The sequence below is a fragment of the Enhydra lutris genome, unplaced genomic scaffold (assembly GCF_002288905.1).
Source record: "Enhydra lutris kenyoni isolate GAN:26980312 unplaced genomic scaffold, ASM228890v2 scaffoldscaffold30, whole genome shotgun sequence".
Classification (NCBI taxonomy): Eukaryota; Metazoa; Chordata; class Mammalia; order Carnivora; family Mustelidae; genus Enhydra; species Enhydra lutris.
The window spans coordinates 4,960,906-4,982,012 of NW_019154114.1; the positions used below are offsets into that span (position 1 = coordinate 4,960,906).

At 43.7% G+C, this 21,107-nt stretch overlaps 1 protein-coding gene across 6 annotated transcripts in view; it reads left to right on the top strand.

Moving 5' to 3' along the window:
* The window catches only part of LOC111152984 (dihydrouridine synthase 2), a 51,948-nt gene that overhangs the window by 10,523 nt on the left and 20,318 nt on the right, over positions 1-21,107 (top strand). For 5 of the 6 annotated variants that reach the window (XM_022511768.1, XM_022511767.1, XM_022511771.1 and 2 more), the window contains 5 exons: positions 534-676; positions 14,331-14,376; positions 16,479-16,570; positions 17,379-17,422; positions 18,512-18,572. In XM_022511768.1, the coding sequence (XP_022367476.1) occupies positions 551-676; positions 14,331-14,376; positions 16,479-16,570; positions 17,379-17,422; positions 18,512-18,572 (369 nt within the window). In that variant the 5' untranslated portion in view covers positions 534-550. Of the gene's footprint in view, positions 1-533; positions 677-14,326; positions 14,377-15,821; positions 15,889-16,478; positions 16,571-17,378; positions 17,423-18,511; positions 18,573-21,107 lie in introns of those variants that run through there. The other variant, XM_022511772.1, reaches the window with a different exon arrangement.

Here is a 21,107-nt window from a genome sequence, read left to right on the forward strand (position 1 = left end):
TCACAATAAAAAGAATTATTAATATATGAGGTGATAGATATTAACTTACCGTGGTAATCATTTTCTGGTATATACATATATCAAATCACTATGTTGTACACCTTAAATTAATACATTATATGTCAATCACATCTCAGTAAAATGGAAAAAACTTTTAACCCAGCCCTAGTGTTTTCAATTTCCTTTCTCCCTGTTTTTTAACTCCATAGCATTACCAGTTTTTCAACATGCTATGTAATTTGTTACATGTTATTTTTTTTGCCTTTGTTCCCCTGCTAGAATAAAAGCTCTGTTAGAGCAGAAATTTTTCTGTTTTGTTCTCTAATTATCCCAAAAGACTAGGACAGTGACTGTCCCAAACTAGGCATATAATTATTATTCTTTAGATTAATGAATAAACATGCCTGATTTTTATGATCAGAGAAAAGGGAAACAAAGTCCTATGTGTTGGATAGAAGAAGAAAAGTCTGCCCTGGATAACAGAGAAGATTTTCTTTTCGTGGATTTCAGACTCTTGTTTTCCCTTTCTGCAGGCTTTAGCAGAGGAAGAATGATTGAGCATAGCCTCTCACTGTGCTACCGCAACAAACTCATCTTAGCCCCTATGGTTCGGGTAGGCACTCTTCCAATGCGGCTGCTGGCCCTGGACTATGGAGCGGACATTGTGTACTGTGAGGTAAGAGGCTCCTGATTTTCTCGGAGGGCTTTGCCACCAGTGTGGCCTCCTTGTCTGTGGGTGGGAGTGGTCAGGAGTTAGTTGGGGGCAGAATGGGCACTCACTTCACAGGCACTCCCTGAAGGCAGCGGGAGACAAACATGACACTTGTGAGTTTTCTGGGCCCTGTTCAGGGTCAGGAGCCTGGGCAGCATGGAGGCCTTGTGGGATCCCTGGGCTGGGTGATTAGATGAGTGTTGTATCAGGTCACTGCCCTGGCCTCCACACGAGTGAATAGACATTCATGCATGTGTGAATGAACTCAAGGCTAGGAAGAGGAGGAAAAGGAGCAGGGAGGCGGGATGGGGTTGGTTTTGAGAGCCACAGGATTTTCTGGTAGTAGTACCTAGTGGGTTGCCTACATTCTGGCTGTTCTGGAGAGTAGTAGGCCTTTACACCCAGGCTTAAAAAGTATTTTCTGGGAAAAACAGCATTATAGAAGTAGTTGATATTGGATAGTGTTGGGGTATGAGCAGTGTTTCTCTGGTGGGCATATAACAGAATTATCTGGAGAATTCTCTCCCACTCACCATCCCCAGTCCTGATATGTCTCCCCAGTGTGGGCGAGAAGTTGAAGAAGAAGGTATTCAAGTGCTTCAGATACTTCTATCTTTGAAAAGCATTGCTGGTGGGATGGTGACTGTGGCTATAAAAGGGCAGAACAAGGAATCCTAGTGGTGATAGGACTGTTGGAACTGTTCATGGAACTGTTATGTGACTGAACTCTCAGTGTCAGTATCCTGCTTGTATTACACTATAGTTGTTTTTGTTTTTTTTTTAAAGATTTTATTTATTTATTTGACAGACAGAGATCACAAGTAGGCAGAGAGGCAGGCAGAGAGAGAGGAAGGGAAGCAGGCTCCCTGCTAAGCAGAGAGCCCGATGCGGGACTCGATCCCAGGACCCTGAGATCATGACCCGAGCCGAAGGCAGCGGCTTAACCCACTGAGCCACCCAGGCGCCCTACACTATAGTTTTGTAAGATGTTACCATTGGGGAAGTTGGGCAAACAGTACATAAGAGTTCACTTTTTTTTTTTTTTAAGCAGGCTCCACGCCCAGCACGGAGCCTGATGCGGGGCTTGAACTCATGACCCTGAGATCAAGACCTGAGCTGAGATCAAGAGTTGGATGCTTAACCAACTGAGCCAGCCAGGCGCCCCTGGGAGCCCACATTCTTACAATTGCATGTGAACCTCCAATTATCTCAAAATAAAAATTTTAATTAAAAAGCCACTGGTATAGAGAGAAGGGAGGGCTTAAGAGGGAACTTGGGAAGAATATACCCTAATGTACTGGGTGTTTGTATGTGGGGGGACAGGTAAGTAATTTATGATAGAAAAGTAAGAGTGGGGCGCTTGGCTGGCTCAGTCAGTAGGGCATATAACTCTTGATCTTGGGGTTGTGAATTCAAGCCCCACCTTGGGCTTGTAACCTACTTAAAGTAAAATCTTAAGAAAAGTAAAAGAGTGAGGGAAATAGGCAAATTAAGAAGGTGTGTCAGGGAAGGCAAAAGTCAAGTCTGTCAAGTGTGATAGATGATATAGAGAAATCCGATTGCAAAAGGACCAAAAAGGTGATTTGGAAACCAGACGATTGGAGGACAGCTGTGGCACAGAGATGCAAACACTTGTGGGGGCAATGGATTGCGGAGTAAGCAGCAAATGAGGAAATAGAAACAGAGGTGCCCACTACCCCTCAGGAATTCAAGAGGTGAATGGAAGAAAAGAGTACATGCAGGTAGGGGAGATGAAGGAAGCTGGGTGAAGGGAGTGACTTGTATATTTGCAACCTAAGAGAAAGCACTTTGCCTTGAGATGAAGGCTGAAGATTCAGCAAATTGGTGTGGGGTGGGTAGGGCCTGGACTTGGAGGGGCAGGCTTCTAGATGAGGTAGTGGGGCCTGCCTCCAAGATAGGGCAGGGAGGAGAGTGGGGGAACCATGGAAGGCAGGGAAGCCAAGGGGTTTTGCCTGAGATATGTTTTACAAGATGTGGGAAGCCAGTCCTCTGTCGGCGATGAGGGTGGCAGGAGTGGGGTGGAGACCTGAGAAAAGAAAGTGAGGGCAGTTTGGTCCCTTTGCTGTGGAGAATGGGCACTGGGAGATTTGCCTGGCAGCTAGGTCTGCATAGTCATGCTGTTTTTCAGCTTTATGGGAAGGAGAGCTGCAGAGCCTGAGGGGATGCCCATGGCTGAGGATTGGCATGCTGCTGTCTGCAGCCGGGCAGGGCCAGAACCATCTAGGGTGCTAGCAAAATGAAATGGGAGAGAGGGAGCATGTGTTGTCCAAATGTGGGAGTCAGAAAGTGAGGTTCCCGAGTTTCGGGTCATGGGTGTAGGACCTGACTTCTAAGGGGTTGAAATAGAGGCAAGGAAGTCCAAGAAATGAGAGCTAGGCATCTGTAAGCCTTCCATCCTGCCAGAATTTGCCCAGGGCAGGGAGGAACCTGTGTCCAGAGGCTAGTCGCAGGGGAATGTGGTAGTACACTGAGCAGTGTTTATCTGGTCCCTCATTCTTCAAGCCTCTACTCAGGCCCTCAGGTGGTCAGCTGTGGGTTAAGTGTGGCCTTTCTTAGCCAGCTCCCTCCTGGCCCTCCAAACGTCTTGGATTTCGAAGAGGATTGGGAGGATGGACTGTGAGGACTCATGGACTGTGAGGGACTGCAAGGACTCATGGACTTAGAGCCTGAGGAACGGAGACCAAAAATATAAGTCCCAGAGAGCTCAGCGGTTGTTTTGTTGCCTGTGATGCCCCCTTCAGCATGCTTGGTGGGTGTTTACTCTGTAGAGTCAAGACGGCTTATAAACGGACTGGCCTCTGCCAAAGTCAAGATGGCTTATAAACAAACCAGCCTCTGCCAGAGGACACCTAGGCCTTCCCCTCAGGCATAACACCTGCGGAGAGCAGAGGCAGGTTGGCCAGTGGACCCTTGCTTAGCATTGGTAGGTGGCCAGGATGGCCTAGTACTGGACTTGGCACAGTATGGTGCCTGCTGCCCCCTGGTGGGCCCAGTGTTGCTGTGCAGGCCCGCTGCCTGGATGATCTGGGTTCACGTGAGGTGGTCCAGCTGTGGTTTTAGTTAAAGCGTCCCACTCACCTCACAGGACCAGAGTATAGGCTTTAGGAAATACCAGGCATGCACGCACCTCCTTAAAAGCTCTGCAAAGCCCTCAGCAGCTCGAGGTGAAGAAAGGATGAACTAGCTCAGCAGAAGTCAAGGGAGCAGTAGTCTGATTCCCCACTAAGTTTTGCCTTATTGATAGGGGTTTTCCAGGAGTCCCTCAAATGTTATGTAGCTATTCCTTTTTATAAAAACAAGGGACTGGGTGCTGGGGTGGCTCAGTTGGTTAAGCAACTGCCTTTGGCTCAGGTCATGATCCCTGGGTCCTGGGGTCGAGTCCCACATGGGGCTCCCTGCTCTGCAGGGAGTCTGCTTCTCTGTCTCCTTCTGCCTGCCACAACCCTGCTTGTGTGTTCTCTCTTTCTCTCTCTCTCTCAAATAAATAAATAAAATCTTTAAAAACAACAAAACAAAACAAGGGGACTCCAATTGCCCAGAATGTAAGAACACACCTACCTGTTAGACTTAAACCTTTTACTGAACAAGACTAAGGGAGGAGGCAGTGTTATGAAGAGGCCCGGGTTGCCAGAATGGGTACTTAAAAGTTTTTTGGGGGGCACCTGGGTGGCTCAGTGGGTTAGGCCTCTGCCTTCAGCTCAGGTCATGATCTCAGGGTCCTGGGATCGAGCCCCGCATCGGGCTCTCTGCTCAGCGGGGAGCCTGCTTCCCCCCACTCTCTGCCTGCCTCTCTGCCTCCTTGTGATCTCTCTCTCTCTCTCTCTCTGTGTCAAATAAATAAAATCTTTAAAAAAAAAAAAGCTTTTTGGGCATGTGGTAAGAAAACATATAAAATTTACTATCTTAGGGGTGCCTGGGTGGTTCAGTGGGTTAAGCCTCTGCCTTCTGCTCAGGTCATGATACCAGGGTCCTGGGATCGAGCCCCGAATCGGGCTCTCTGCTCGGCGGGGAGCCTGCTTCCTCCTCTCTCTCTGCCTGCCTCTCTGCCTACTTGTCATCTCTGTCAAATAAATAAATAAAATCTTTAAAAAAAATTTACCATCTTAACCATTTTTGAATGTGCACTTTGGTAGTGTTGAGTTGTGAAACAGATATCTAGAATCTTTTCATCTTGCACTACTGAAACTCTGTGCTCATAAAACAACTCCCCCCTTACCCCATCTCTCCAGGCCCTGGTAACCACTCTCCTATTTCCTGTTTCTATGAATTTGACTACTTTAGGTACTTCATAGAAGTGGAAGCATATGCGATACTTGTCTTTTTGTGACTGGCTTGTATCACTTAGCATAATGTTTCCAAGGTTCATCCATGTTTTAGTATGTGGCAGGATTTCCTTCCATTTTTAGGCTGAATAATAGTCCATTGTATGTATATGCCCCATTCTGTTTATACATTCATTGGTTGATGAACATTTGAGTCCTTCCACCTCTTGGTTATTTTGAATAGTGCTGCTATGAACATAGGTATGCAAATATCTCTTTGAGAGCTTGCTTTCAATTCTTTTGGATATATATATCTACAAGGGGGATTGCTAGATCAGGTGGTAGTTCTGTTTTTAACTTTTAGAAGAAACTCTATACTATTTGCCCTAGAAAAATTGCACCATTTTACAATCCTACCAACAGTGAACAATTTCTCCATGTCCTTGTTAATGCTTGTTTTGTTGTTGTTTTCCTTTTCTTTCTTTTTTATTTTTTTTTTAAGATTTTATTTATTTATTCGACAGACAGAGATCACAAGCAGGCAGAGAGGCAGGCAGAGAGAGAGAGGGGGAAGCAGGCTCCCCGCTGAGCAGAGAGCCCGATGCGGGGCTCGATCCCAGGACCCTGAGATCATGACCTGAGCCGAAGGCAGAGGCTTTAACCCACTGAGCCACCCAGGCGCCCCTCTTTCTTTTTTAAATAATAGCCATCCTAATGGGTGAGAGGTGATAGCTCATTGTGGTTTTAATTTGCATATCTCTGATGATTAGTGATACTGAGTATGTTCATATGCTTGCTGGCCATGGCTGTATAATCTTTGCAGAAATTTTTATTCAGGTTCTTTGCCCAGAATGGGCAATTTCTTAAAACTTAAAAAAGAAATCAGATTTTTAGAAAAGTTATTATATGTTTATACTTCAATAAAAAATTTAAAAAAATTTTATAAAGGGAAAAAATTATTAAAAAGTTGCATCCATACCCAGATTAACCTATGGTCAAAATTTTTGCTTGATTTGTTTTATCATTTGTGTTCTATGTAATGTATATATTTTTTCTCCTTAAACTAATTTTTTTAAACTTTTTTTTCTTTCTTTTTTTTAAGATTTTATTTATTTATTTGAGAGAGAAAGAGAACATGAGAGGGGAGAAGGTCAGAGGGAGAAGCAGACTCCTGGCAGAGCTGGGAGCCGGATGTGGGACTTAATCCCAGGACTCCGGGATCATGACCTGAGCCGAAGGCAGTGGCTTAACCAACTGAGCCACCCAGGTGCCACTTAAACTTTTTTTTTTTTTTTAGATTTTATTTATTTGTCAGAGAGGGAGAGAGAGCAAGCGAGCACAGGCAGACAGAATGGCAGGCAGAGGCAGAGGGAGAAGCAGGCTCCCCGCCGAGCAAGGAGCCCGACGCGGGACTCGATCCCAGGACGCCAGGATCACGACCCGAGCCGAAGGCAGCTGCTCAACCAACTGAGCCACCCAGGCATTTATTTGTTTTGAGAGAGAGAGCTGGAGAGAGCAAGCACGAGCAGGGGGGAGCATCAGAGGAAGAGGGAGAAGCAAGACTTCCCACTGAGCAGGGAGCCTGATGCAGGACTTGATCCCAGGACCACCTGAGCTGAAGGCAGATGCTTAAGCAACTGAGCCACCCAGGGTCCCCCTTAACCAATTTTTTAAGTTGAAATGCAGTTGACATACAATGTTATGTTAGTTTCATGCATTCTCCTTAACTATTGGAGTAAGTTTCATTCACTATAATTTCTTACTTCTCAATTACTTCATTGATATTTTACCAGAATCAAGTCTGTCTTCTATACAATGATGATATAGGCATCATCTTCAGTAAAACTAACATTGATATAATCCTTTTTTTAATCTATCTTCTATCTTCTAATTTTGTCAATTGACCCAGAATTGTTCCTCTAAGCATTTTTTTTAACATTAAAAAAATTTTTTTTCATGTTTAAAAGGATTTTGCTGGGGCACCTGGGTGGCTTAGTGGGTTAAGCCTCTGCCTCATGGCTCAGGTCATGATCTCAGGGTCCTGGGATCGAGCCCTGCATCAGGTTCTCTGCTCAGCGGGGAGCCTGCTTCCCCCTCTCTCTCTGCCTGCCTCTCTGCTGCTTGTGATCTCTCTCTCTCTGTCAATTAAATAAATAAATAATCTTAAAAAAAAAGTTTTGCAAAAGAGAGAGAGAGGGCAGGTATGAGCAAAGAGAGGGGCAGAGGGAGAAGCTGAGGAGGAAGCATGATGCGGGGCTCTATTCCAGGACCCTGGGGTCATGACCTGAGCCACCCAGGCACCCTAACATTTTTTTTTAAGATTTTATTTTTAGGGTCTCCTGGGTGGCTTAGTCCGTCAAGTGTCTACCTTCAGCTTAGGATCCAGCCCTGTGGCTAGCTCCCTGCTTAGCCAAGAGTCTGCTTCTTCCTTTCACTATGCCCCTCCCCCTCTACTCATGCTTTCTCTCTCAAATAAATAAGTAAAATCTTTTAAGAAAAGATTTTATTTTTACGTTATCTCTACATCCAACTTGGAGCTCGAACTTAGAACCCCAAGATCAAGAGTCGCATGCTCTACCGACTGAACCAGCCAGGCTCCCCTTTTAACACCTTTACTGAGATAAGGTTCACACATACCATATAATTCACCAATTCAAATTGTGCAATTCACTGGCTCTTGGTGTATTTACAGAATTGTGCCTCCATCACCACAATCAACTGTTGAACCAAAAAGAAACCTCACATCTGTTAGCAGTCCCTCCCCAGTTTCTCCCTCCCTGAGTCCCTGGAAACCACTGTTCTACTTTCTATTTCTATAGATCTACCTGTTTTCAACATCTCATATAAACAGGATCGTGCCATATATAGTCTTTCATGCCGGTTTCTTTCACTTAGTGTAATGTTCCTAAGGTTCACCCATGTCATTGCATGTAGCACTACTTCGTTCCTTTTAGTGGTTGACTAATAATTAATTGTATGTGTATACCACAGTTTGGTTATCCGTTCAGTCGATGGACGTTTGGATTATTTCTACCTTTTGGCTATTTTGAACCATGCTGCTATGAACATTTGTGTACATTCCTCTTGGGTATATAGACCTGGGAGCAGAATTGCTGGATCATATCATAACTCTGTGTTTAACCCTTTGAGAAAATGCCAGACTGTTTTCTGAAGCAGGTGTACCATTTTACATTCTCACCAGTATGATGTTTCCAGTTTCTCCACATCTTTGCCAGCACTGATTGTTTTTTTGATTATACCCATCCTAGTGGCTATGAAGCGGTATCTCATTGTGGTTTTGATTTGCATTTCCCTAATGATTAATGAAGTTGAGAATCTTTTCCTGGGTTTATTGGCCATTTGTATATCTTCTTTGGAGAAATGTCTAATAAAATCTATGCCCATTTTTTTAATTGGGTTATTTGTCTTTTTATTCTAAGAATTGTAAGAGTTCTTTATATAATCTGTATGATAGACCTTTATCACATATATGATTTGCAAATATTTTCTCCCATTCTGTGAGTTTTCTTTTCACTTTATTGATAGTATCCTTTGATACATAGAAATTTTTAATTTTGATTAAGTCCAATTTATTTTTTTCTTTTGTACTTTTGGTATCATCTCTAAGAAATTATTGCTTGATCTAAGGTCACAAAGACTTATATCTGTGTTTTCTTCTATGAATTTTATAGTTTTGGCTCTTATATTTAGTTCTTTGATGAGTTAATTCTTGTATGTGATGTGAGGAATCCCTACCTCACATCAAAATTTATTTTCTTGCGCTATTTATTGAAAAAACAATTTTTCCCCAATAAATTGTCTTGGTACCCTTGTCAAAAATCAGTCAATTATAGATGTTTTGGTTTGTATCTAGACTCTCAGTTCTATTCCACTGACTTATTTGTTTATCCTTATGCCAGTACCACAGTCTGTTTTTTTTTTCTTAGAGAGAGAGAGAATGAGTGGGAGGGGAGGGGCAGAGAGAGAGAATCTTAAGCAGACTCCACACCTACCATGGAGCCTGACATTGGGCCTGACCTCATGACCATGAGATCATGACCTGAGCCAAAATCAAGAGTTGGACGCTTAACTTACTGAGCCACCCAGGCCCCCCAACACAGTCTTGATTATTGTAGCTTGGTATCAGTTTTTGAGATTAGGAAGCATGAATGTTCCAACTTTGTTTTTCTCTTTCAAGATTGTTTTGTCTAATCTGTGTTGCTTGCATTTCCATATGAATTTTAGGATCAGCTTATCAAATTCTGCAAAAAGGGGAACTAGGGTTTTGATAAGGTTTGTGTTGAATCTGTAGCTCAGTTTGGAGAATATTTCCGTCTTAACAGTATTAAGTTTTCCAATCCATGGTCATGTCTTTAATTTATTTAGATCCCCTTTAATTTCTTTCAACAGTATTTTGTTGTTTTCGGTATGCAGTCTTTGCCGCCTTGTTTTCTTCTGGCCTTCATCATTTTTTTTTTTAAACAGATTTTTATTTATTTATTTGACAGATCACAAGTAGGCAGAGTGGCAGGCAGAGAGAGAGGAGGAAGCAGGCTCTCTGTGGAGCAGAGAGCCTGATGCGGGACTCGATCCCAGGACCCTGAGATCATGACCTGAGTGAGCTGAAGGCAGAGGCTTAACCCACTGAGCCACCCAGGCGCCCTGGCCTTCATCATTTCTCATGAGAGATCAGTTCTTATTTTTTTAAAAGATTTTATTTATTTATTTGATTGAGAGAGAGAACACAAGCACAGGGAGTGGGAGGCAGAGGAAGAGGGAGGAGCAGATTCCCTGCAGAACAAGGAGCCTGACATGGGGCTCAATCCCAGGAATCTGGGATCATGACCTGAGCTGAAGGCAGACACTTAACCAACTGAGAAATTAGTTGTTAATCTTACTGTGGATCCCTTGTATGTGGTGGGTCACTTCTCTCAGGCTGTTTTCAAGGTTTTCTCTTTGCCTTTGGTTTTCAGCAGTTTGATTGTTTATTTCTAGGTGTGACTGTCTTTGAGTTTATTTTACTAGGATTGTTGAGCTTCTTAGGTGTTCGGATTAATGTTTTTCATCAAATTTGGGAAATTTTCTGCCACTGTTTCTTCAAATATTCTTTCTATCCTTCTTATCCTTCAGGGGCTCCCATTATTCATTTTGGCATTAATTTTTTTTTTTTTTTGAGGGGGGAATTGGTTAGTTTTTCAATCTCAGTATATTGGTATTTCTGAAAATAAAGGATATACAAAGATCCTTCAACCAAACTAGAGAACTAAAAGTACCTGTACATACCAGAGGTGGGGGTAGAAAGGTGGCCTGGAGAGACACTGGTGATAAACTGGGGATAAATGTTATGATCAGCGCAGGGAGAGAAAACAAGCCAAGAGGAATGGAGAAGATGAAGGTGGCAGAGTATATTTCAGATATAGGAACATAACACATGACAGTCAAGAAAGAATAAGCCCGTACATGATAAGTCATTTTATTATTTATTTATTTTAAGTAGGCTCCATGCTGGGCAGGGCTCAACTCAGGGCTGAACTCATGACCCTGAGATTAATACCTAAGCTGAGATCAAGACTGGAGCTGAGATCAAGAGTTGGATGCTTGGGGCGCCTGGGTGGCTCAGTGGGTTAAACCTCTGCCTTTGGCTCAGGTCATGATCTCAGGGTCCTGGGATCGAGCCCTGCGTCAGTCTCTCTGCTGGGTGGGGAGCCTGCTTCCCCCTCTCTCTCTGCCTGCTGCTCTGCCTACTTGTGATCTTTCTCTCTCTCTCTCTGTCAAATAAGTAAATAAAAAATCTTAAAAAAAAAAAAAAAAAGAGTTGGATGCCTAACTAACTGAGCCACCCAGGTATCCCTAAGTCATTTTAAAATTAAATGTTGTGGGGTGCCTGGTAGGCTTAGTTGGGAGAGCATGTGACTCTTGATCTTAGGGTTTTGAGTTCAAGCCCCACACTGGGCATGAAGCCTACTTTAAAATAAAATAAAATAAAATGTTATTCAGAAAATTGGGTAGTTATTTGAAGAAAAAAAATGACTTACAAATGGCCCTAATTTTCAGGTAAGTTAAAATCTAAATTAATTTTAAAAAGAAGAAAAAAATAATTTAGATTATATCCTTAAATACATAATGGAGATTTATTTAGAAAGTAGAAAGCACTGTTCATGGCAAAGTTAAGGTGGTCTCTTCTATAAAAATAGAACATTATGTATAATAGAAATGAGGGTCGTGACAATATGGATAGACCTAGAGGGTATTAAGCTAAGTGAAATAACTCAACAGAGAAAGACAAATACTGTATGATATTACTACATGTGGAATCTAAAAAACAAAGCAAATAAACAAAAACAACAACAAAAAGAAACATCCTCATAAATACAGAGAACAAGCTGGTGGTTACCGGGGGAGGAGGTTGGGGGATGGGTGAAGTAGGTGAAGGAGGTTAAGAGGTGCACACTTCTAGTTATAATATAAGTAAGTCATGGGGTTAAAAAGTACAGCTTAGGGAATATAGTCAATAATAATGTAATAACTTTGTGTAGTGACACCTGGTAACTAAACTTGTGGTGAGCTTTGCATAATATGTAGAATTGTTGAATCACTGTGTTGTATACCTGAAGGTAACATATTTTTTTTTTTAAAGATTTTATTTATTTATTTGACAGACAGAGATCACAAGTAGGCAGAGAGGCAGGCAGAGAGAGAGGGGGAAGCAGGCTCCCCGCTGAGCAGAGAGCCCGATGCCCGATCCCAGGACCCTGAGATCACGACCTGAGCCGAAGGCAGAGGCTTAACCCACTGAGCCACACAGGTGCCCCTTGAAGGTAACATATTATATGTCAACTATACTTCAATTAAAAATAGAAAAAGAAGTTTGTTGAGTTGGTTGAGTGACTGCCTTCAACTCAGATCATGATCCTGGAGTTCCAGGATTGAGTCCCACATCAGGCTCCCTGCTCAGCAAGGGGTCTACTTCTCCCCTGCCCTTCCCCCTCTCATGCGCGGTGTGCACGCTCTCTCTCAAATAAATAAATAAATAAAATCTTTTAAAGAAGTTAAAAAAAAAAAAGAAAGAAAAAACCAGGGTGTAGGTAAAACAAAAAAACAAAAAACCCGAGGAAGTAGTAGTGGTAGAAGAAAAATCCTTGTGATGACTAAGATGGAAGAACTCAATATCTAATTTGACAAAGAGTAGACTTTTTCCTACAACTTGTGTAGGTGTAAAAGGCAGTTTGCTATGAAGATGCACGGATCATAAATTCTAGCACTTGGAAAAACAATGTTTGTTTTCACTAATCAAGGAAATACAGTGAAAAAAACCATGAGGTTCCATTTTATCCCTGCAGAACTAACTGAAATGAATAAAATTGATGAATTTTATAGTGGTGTTGAGGGTACGTGGGTGAGGAGACACATTTGTGGTTTTATTGGTGACAATTTAATTTCTCCACTTCAGCAGCTGAACATCTGCTGTGGGCAAGGTCTTGAAGAGGCTCTGGCAGAAGTTGAGTCAGCCCTTGCAACATGCCAGATGCTAATGATTGGAAGATGAGTGAGACGTTATCCAGGCCGCAAAGGCTTTTTTGATGTGGTGGGAAAACTGAAAAGAGAATAAGACATTTCAAGGGCTGTTTTGCCTTAACAACTCCTGTTGGGGCCCAGGCTACCTGGCCTCAAAAGCCTCAAAGCCTACCTTTTTGTGTGGACACAGGATCCTCCTTAGGGGTTCATAGTGTAAAGGCAAAGATATTATAGGGATATCTATAACTGGCATTTGAAGAAGTAGTAAATGACTTGGCGGAGGGGGGTTTGGGAATCCCAAAGAGGGCAAGGTACTGCTGGCATGGCTGGGGGCCCCAGCAAGGGCTTGCCTTGCTTTACCCTGCTCATTTCCAGCCTAACTTCAGGCTGGCTACAGAGTTGCTTTTTATGAGCACAGGGCACTCAGTGCTGCCCACTTCTCCACTTGCCTTTTTGCCTGCCCCTGCAACTATGATCGCTGGCTACAGGGGCTCTGTGTTGGGCTGTGTCCATCCCTTGGGACATCACACAGTTCTTGGGGTTTAGATGCCAACCATGTATCCATAACTGTTTGGTGGTGGTGATTTGTTTGGCCAGACCTGGTGGATGTCAGGTACTTATGACCTGAACACAACATGGACTAGCCACAGAAACACCTACGGTGTGTACTAACCTGGGTGATGAGTCTGCTAGGGGGAGCCCCGTGGATGCAATAGGTGCCCTTTGGCCACTTTCACCCTACATGCTCCGTGAGGGAGCAAAGGCTGTTGTACCCACCTGGCTGGAGTTGGGACTTGCTGAGGCTCATAGGTAGTCAGTATGGACATGCGTGCCAGGGGGCAGAGTTTCTTCCTCTATTCTGGACCCGCAGAACCCCTGGGCATGAGCTTCTGGGGAGTGTGGCAGGTACCTGGCTCTTGTGATTTATCTTACACATCTATTGAAGGCGTCACTGAACAAAGCAGTAGAGTTGTCTCCTCCCAAGAGGCAGAGGATCTCAGTCCTTCAGGAGAGCTTTCCCTTCATTTTCATGATCCCGATTTTGAAGAAACCTCTTTCTCCTTTCTTTCCTAAGTCTGTTTGAAAATGTCCAGAGCAAAAGAGCTCAGCCCTTTTGTTTCCACAGTGTGACCCATGTAGGTCAGGAGTTTTAGACTTGATCTCGGGGCCTGGGAGGCTCAAGTAGGTTGAGCATCTGCCTTTGGCTTGGGTCATGATCCCGAGGTCCCGGGATCTGACCCCATAGAGCCTGCTTTTCCTTCTCCCCCTGCCCCTCCTCCCTACCCTGCTGTGCTTTCTCTCCTTATCTCTCTCTCTCTCTCTCTCAAATAAATAAATAAATAAATAAAAATCTTTATAGAATTGATCTCAAATCTGCCTCCCTCTGCTTTTATTCTCTGGTCCCACTCTTGTTCTTGGACATTTCCTGGGCACCCATCACTGTCTGCTCTTTGCGTAGGGATGAGGTAGGAGGTTCTTTGGGCGAATACACCGGAACTGAGACTAGTAGGGGAGGAAAGTGTCCAGGTATCCATAATCTGGTCTATTGTCTGTCCCTGAGTGGCTCATCCTTTCTAGGCCCCCAACATCTCCAAGGTCCCTGGGAAGAGCAGCTGATCAAGGGTAGCTCATTTAGGCTCCCGCTTGCCATGCTTAGGCAGAGAGGTCAGCACTACATTGCCCCAAAGCCACGATTTGTTTTTTGTAGTAGGGTGATAGGCCAAGCAACACCCCCATTAGTGACCCCCAGTATTGGTCCCTCCCCCATACCCAGGACCTACATGACCAGCACTGACAAGTGCCCTCTGATTCCTCCACAGGAGCTGATTGACCTCAAGATGCTTCAGTGCAAGAGAGTTGTCAATGGTGAGTGTGGTTCTGGTCCCAGGATTATGTGTGCGCCTGGTCAGGCCCAAGCAGCACTAACCAACCCTGCCCTTGCCTGGGGTGACTGTGTCCATTCAGTGTGCTCCTTGTCTGGCTGCGTGATTTCGTGGATCATGTGCTCCCTTGACAACAGTCACTACTATCCAGAGACTCTGACAAAAAGCCAGATGTGAAATAGGCTGAAAATACCTTCCACCCACAGGCTTGCAGGCTTAGAAATTAACGGGTTTCATAGTAGAGAAGTGGCCTTAAAAGCCTTGGGGTCAGGGTGGCTTCAGCATTGTTCTTGGTTCTGCCACTCTCTAGCTTTGGGCTAGACTTTGGGCAATCATATGACTTCTCTGCCTCCATTTCTTCAACTGTAAAATGAAAATCAAAACCCCTGCTTTACTTAAATCATAGAATTGGAGTGAGAATCAGTAAGATAAGGTGCATGTAAGTACTTTGCAATAGAAATGGTTGCGCTAAATTGTGGTTTTGCTTCTGCTTTATTGATGAGGCTGATTCTGTTTTGCTTAGAGTTGTGGTGTTGTTTGAGGTTTTTGAAATGTATACACATTTGTGAAATCTTAATATCAGTTCACCAGAAGTTATCACTCAATTTTGTCTTTAATTGTTTTAGATTTATATTTTTTGTTAAGAGAAGATCATTTTTACAGACCCATAGAACCTAGAAGATACCAATCCCCCCCATCTCGTATTTGAAGAGGTAATCACTAAGAGGAATAATACATGATTTTTACATGTTTAGTAAAGCACATATATAAAAAAAGAGCATGTTTCTGTATATGCCCTTCCTTGGGATCATGCTCTGCATATTTTGCCCCTTACTTTTTTTTTTAAGATTTTATTTATTTATTTGACAGACAGCGATCACAAGTAGGCAGAGAGGCAGGCAGAGAGAGAGGAGGAAGCAGGCTCCCTGCTGAGCAGGGACCCTGGGATCATGACCTGAGCCGAAGGCCGAGGCTTTAACCCACTGAGCCACCTAGGTGCCCCTAAAGATTTTATTTATTTATTTTACAGAGAGAGAGAGAGACAGCAAGAGAGGGAACACAAGCAAGAGGTGGGGGAGAGGGGAAGCAGGCTTCGCACCGTTGCCCTCAGGGGAAATACGAGTGAGCCTCGGGTCATAACATTGTCACTAACAGATCAGTACATAGCCTTGTTTTGTGTGTGTTTCTATTTAAACTTTGAACTCACAGCCAGCAGTACTCTAATTTCACGTTTGAATAAAGGTTGTTTAACGTGAATTTTCTCCCTAAGGCACCTCCCACCCTTCTTGCGCTTAGGAGCCCTAGATAGCACTTTGGCTCTGTGCTTGCAGCCATTTTCAACAGTGAGAGCAACAAAAGCAAATGCAAAAAAAAAAAAAAAAAAAAAAAAGACATTAAATAGACTATCATATGGACACTTATTTACAGTGTGAGAGCTGAAACAAGAAGGTAGAGCCTCGCCTTGTTTGACTTCAGCTGGGAAGGCATGCATCAGGTGACTGACTTTTTTTGTAGTTCTGTGTATGTCTGTGAATGACCACGAAAATGCCGTGATGTTGATTTTGGGGTTACAGATACGTTTTGGCAAGCAGGCAAATTTGCAAGTACATAAGTGCACATAGTGAGGGTTGACTGTGATGGAGGAATCTGCACTTGCAGTCCCCAGCACATGGTAATTAATTAAGAAACAGCAACTTTCCTCAACTTCAGAGTGACCTGTGGGAAAATTTGGGCCGAATCTGAAACACAGACAAGGTTCCACATATGGACATTTTTTTACAGCGTTTTAAAAATTATGCAATATAAACACTGCTCCAGGGAAATGCATAAAACACAAGCATGCAGTGTGACAGATAACTGTAAAGCAACCAGCCTGTAACTCCTGTCACCTCAGTCAGGGACTAGGACATCCCCCGCACCTCGGAGACCTCCACGTGCACACTGGCTTCTTTCAAGAATTGTTACTTCCAGCATCCCTTTTTCCCCTTCAAAGTGATATTTTTGCTGTGTTTTCTTGCAGGGATTAGGGCTAGGTTGAACTCGCTTCTTCATGGGGTGGCCCGGCGTGTCTGTGTTTTCTTGCAGAGGTGCTCAGCACAGTGGACTTTGTCGCCCCTGATGATCGGGTAGTCTTCCGCACCTGCGAAAGAGAACAGAGCCGGGTTGTCTTCCAGATGGTATGAGATCCCTGGGGGCTGAGTGTCCTCTCAAGGGTTACTCATCCTTCAGTGCCTGGGCTCCGTTGCATAGTGGTGGTTCCCTGAGACTCTTCTTTAATGTTTTCCAAAGAGTCATTCATGAGTGTTCACACTGTCGGAGACCGTTAAAGGAAATCAAGCTCCGGCACCCTGTGACATGCCTCCGGGGTCAAATATAACTCCCTTTGTTGTAGGAATTGTCTGTTTGGCATGACTTCTATATTTTTAACCCAATAAAACTGGTTATTCAGTTCATGTTCTTTGTTTTTGTACAGTCTGTATATTTCCCATAGAAAACTAGGTTTCCTCAAGAGCAGTTAATTTACATTAGGCTTGTAATGACTCTATAGTGCTCTTCTCTCACTTTGGGCATTTCTTAGTACTTTTTCAGAAATAGGTTCTGCATGATATTTACGTTTTTTAAAAAATGGTAATAACAATGGGTAGACATATGATAAAGCGAATATAACAAAATGTTGATTTTAGCATATAAGTGGTGAGTTTAGGAATGAATGTTCACTCTAAAATTTTGTCAGCTCTTTTTGTATGTTAGGAAGTAATCACAGCACCAAGGATGTTTTTTAGGCCTTCCAGGTTCAATTTTCACCTCTGACAGTGAGCTAGTTCAGTGGGCTGGCTGTTGAATAGAAGAATGCCAGCCAGACTGTACTTGCTGAAGTCCGTGTGCATGTGCTCACACGTACATGGTGTGCATAGAGGTGTTTGTGCATCTGTGCTCTATACCTGTGTCAGGGATGGTGCCTGATGGAGCCTCTTTTGTTCCCAGGGGACTTCAGATGCAGAGCGAGCCCTTGCTGTGGCCAGACTTGTGTAAGTTCTTCCCTTGTTGGGACTGCCTTTGCCTCTCCTGTGGGTTGTGGAGCTTTGCTATTTCTGGTGACCTTGGAGGCGAGCACCTTATGTTTCTTAGTGCTCTACCTTCTCTTTCCAGGTTAAGAGTGTCTGGTTTTTTTTTCCTCTGTTTTGGCATCTGAGGGCTGGCCTGGGACTCATGTACCCATTGTACCCACATCCCAGATAATCTCTGTTCAGGCCACTCTTTTTTAGTGTTTATTCATGAAGTGTAGATAAGGGTTATTGCTCCCTAAATTAACGAAGGCAGGAGAGTACTACGGTTAGGGAGATGGGCTTTGGAGTTGGATTTCTGGGTTGCTGCTTGCTGAGTGACCTTACATAAGTTACTAACCATACTTCAACTAGGAGAACTTAGTTTCCTTATCTAGGAAATGAGACTAGTAGTACTACCTACCTCTGGCATTATAGGTGACGGTAAGTGAGATAATGCACGTAAATGTCTTCACAGTATGTGGCATGTAGTGAGTGATTAATGTTAGCTATTAATTACATTAGTGCTGGAAAGGAATTCAGGCATTAGCTACAGACTGTTAACTGTATACACACCAGAAGATGAGCTAACGGTCCTTTCCATATCTGAAAATTGTTTCGAGTAAGCCAGCTGTGCAGCCCAGCAAGCAAAGGCACTCCTGTAGCTTCTACTAGAGCCAGTGGTCTGGGAAGGTGCTCTTGTACTCCTGTCACTTCTGTGTGTTGACAAATGGCTTTTAATACCCCAGTCAGAACTGGAACTCTGCGATCAAGTTCAGTGGGGCTGTCCCTCAGTATTTGGATTATCTGATATAATTCCCAAGTAGCAAAGTCCTCTACAACTAATCCTTTGTAGATATTTGCACACAATATGCCCTTCCTCTTCAACTCTTCTTGGGGAAGGCAGTTGTACCTTTCAGAGACCAGTTTTTTCACCTTCTGTCACTGAGGGTTGGTATATTTAAAAGGGCCAGGGCAATGTAAGAGGTTCATGAGCACAGATCCATGCCTTTGACTCTAAATTCTCTCCTAAAGTTGGATCTTTATTATCTTTCCTACTTCATGTTTTCCCAGGGAAAATGATGTGGCTGGTATTGATGTAAACATGGGCTGTCCAAAAGAGTATTCCACCAAGGTAAACTGATTTCCTTATATGCCTTACAAACGTAGGGTACAGAGTAAAGGCAACTAACAAGACGTTACCTGACGCTGGACTAAATCCTATACTAGATGGAGAAAATGCTCAAAAGGATATTCTTAGGTCCACTGCCAAAATTGGATTATGGACCATAGCAGATTAGCTAAAAATATTGTATCAGTATAACTTTTGAAGTTGATAATTCTTCTATGGTTTTGTTAGACTATCTCTATTCTTTTTTTTTTTTTTTAAGACTTTTTTTTTTTAGGGGCACCTGGGTGGCTCAGTCATTTAAACATCTGCCTTCAGCTCAGGTCATGATCCCTGGGTCCTGGGATCAAGTCCCATATCGGCTCCCTGCTCAGCAGGGAGTGTGCTTTTTTCTCTGCTCACTACCCCCATCCCCCACCCCTGCTTCCATGTGCACACTTAAATAAATAAATAAATAAACTAAAATAAAGATTTTTTTTTTATTTTTAGTATTTTTTTTAGAGAAAGAGAGCGGGGGAGGGGGAGGTGTAGCAGAGGGAGAGAGCGAATCCTAAGCAGTTTCCATGCCCAGTGGAGAGCCTAACATGGGCTCGATCTCACAACCCTAAGATTATGACCTTAGTCCAAATCAAGAGTCGGATGTTCAACCAACTGAGCCACCCAGGTGCTCCTAAAGATTTTTTTTTTTTTTTAGAATTTATCTATTTATTTTAGAGGAAGAGAGTGAGAAAAAATGTATAGGGGGAAGGGGAAGAGGAGAGGGAGAGGAGAATATTAAGCAGACCCTGCTGAGCGTGGAGCCAGTGTGGGGCTTGATCCCATGACCCTGAGATCATAACCCAAGCTGAAATCAAGAGTCAGACACTTAACCGACTAAGCTACCCAGGCACCCTGTCCCTAAAGATTTTATTTTTTTTTTATTTTTTATTTTTTTTTATATTTTATTTATTTTTTTGACAGACAGAGATCACAAGGAGGCAGAGAGGCAGGCAGAGAGAGAGAGGAAGCAGGCTCCCCGCTGAGCAGAGAGCCCGATGCAGGGCTCGATCCCAGGACTCTGGGATCATGACCTGAGCCGAAGGCAGAGGCTTTAACCCACTGAGCCACCCAGGCGCCCCCCTAAAGATTTTATTTTTAAGTAATCTCTACACCCAATGTGGGGCTCAAACTCATAACCCTGAGATTGGAATCACACGCTCTACTGACTAAGCCAGCCAGGTGCTCAAGAATACCTGAATTTTTAGAAAATACACACAAATACTTGTAAAGGGCTATGATGCAATGTGACTTACCTGTAAATGGTTCAGGAAAAATTTTATTTGCATACACATACATACCTAAATAAACACAAAGCACTCATGCCTGAGTAATTAATGATGTAAATGTTAAAAGAAAAAATTATGAACAGGCCTTTGTTTTTTTCTTGAATAAAACCCAGATGTACTTTTAAAAAAATAGAGAATGCAATGCTTGTGTTCCCTTTGTCATTATCAGAAGATCAGAGCAGAGTGCTGGGGCAGCTTGGAAAAAGGAGTGGAAAGGCAGCCCTTAAACGGAATATCTTCTAGGGAAATGTGGTCCTTGATATGATCTGGGACCCTGCAGGCAGAGGGAGTGGATGAGCAGGGCCCCGGCAAGGCCAGGATGTGGTACAGGCAGAGAACTTTGATTTGACTTGAGAGTTGGGGAGTAGAATACAAAGAGGAAGCAGAGGAGCACAGGATTGAAAATCTTGGTTAGGGCCAGATTAGCTGAACTTGGACTTCTTTTTTTTTTTCTTTTTTAAGATTTTATTTATTTATTTGACAGAGATCACAAGTAGGCAGAGAGGCAGGCAGAGAGAGAGGGGGAAGCAGGCTCCCTGCTGAGCAGAGATCCCGATGCGGGGCTTGATCCCAGGACCCTGAGATCATGACCTGAGCCAAAGGCAGAGGCTTTAACCCACTGAGCCACCCAGGCGCCCCTGAACTTGGAATTCTGATATTTCTAGCCTTTTGGAACAGAGAAGCCATGTGATCAGAAACTTAGTTTCCTTCCCCAGGGGAAACTAGACTAGTCTTTCCAAATATATTCTGTGATAGAAATACTAATTTGAAAGCCAGGTCTGGTAGATTCGAGTGGAAATGGGCTAGGGGTAGGGACATGTATTTAGGAGATGAGTATCCTGGGTCTGTAGCGGAGACCAAGGATGCTGAGAGGAGAAGTGAAGCTGGGGCAGCATTTGATGGGGACTTGGGTGGCAGCTGACTAGACTGGGTGTGGGGAGGTGGGGTGAGTGTTTGGGTAGAGGGAGGAAAGACCAGCACAGCAGCCAGGAGGACAGTTTGTCTTCAACGTGATTGGGACTGCTGGAGGAAGAATGTGTTTGGGGCAGATAACAAGGACAGCTTCGGGTTGGCTGCATGTGAGGCACCAGAAGGAGTCCTGTGGGGCTGCCGCTGAGTTTATCACAGGATGTGCGGTCAGGGTCTGCAGTGTAGACATAGCAGGTGTCCCCTTGGGTCCACTGCCCAGAGTCAGCCCCTCTGCTCCCTGGAGTTA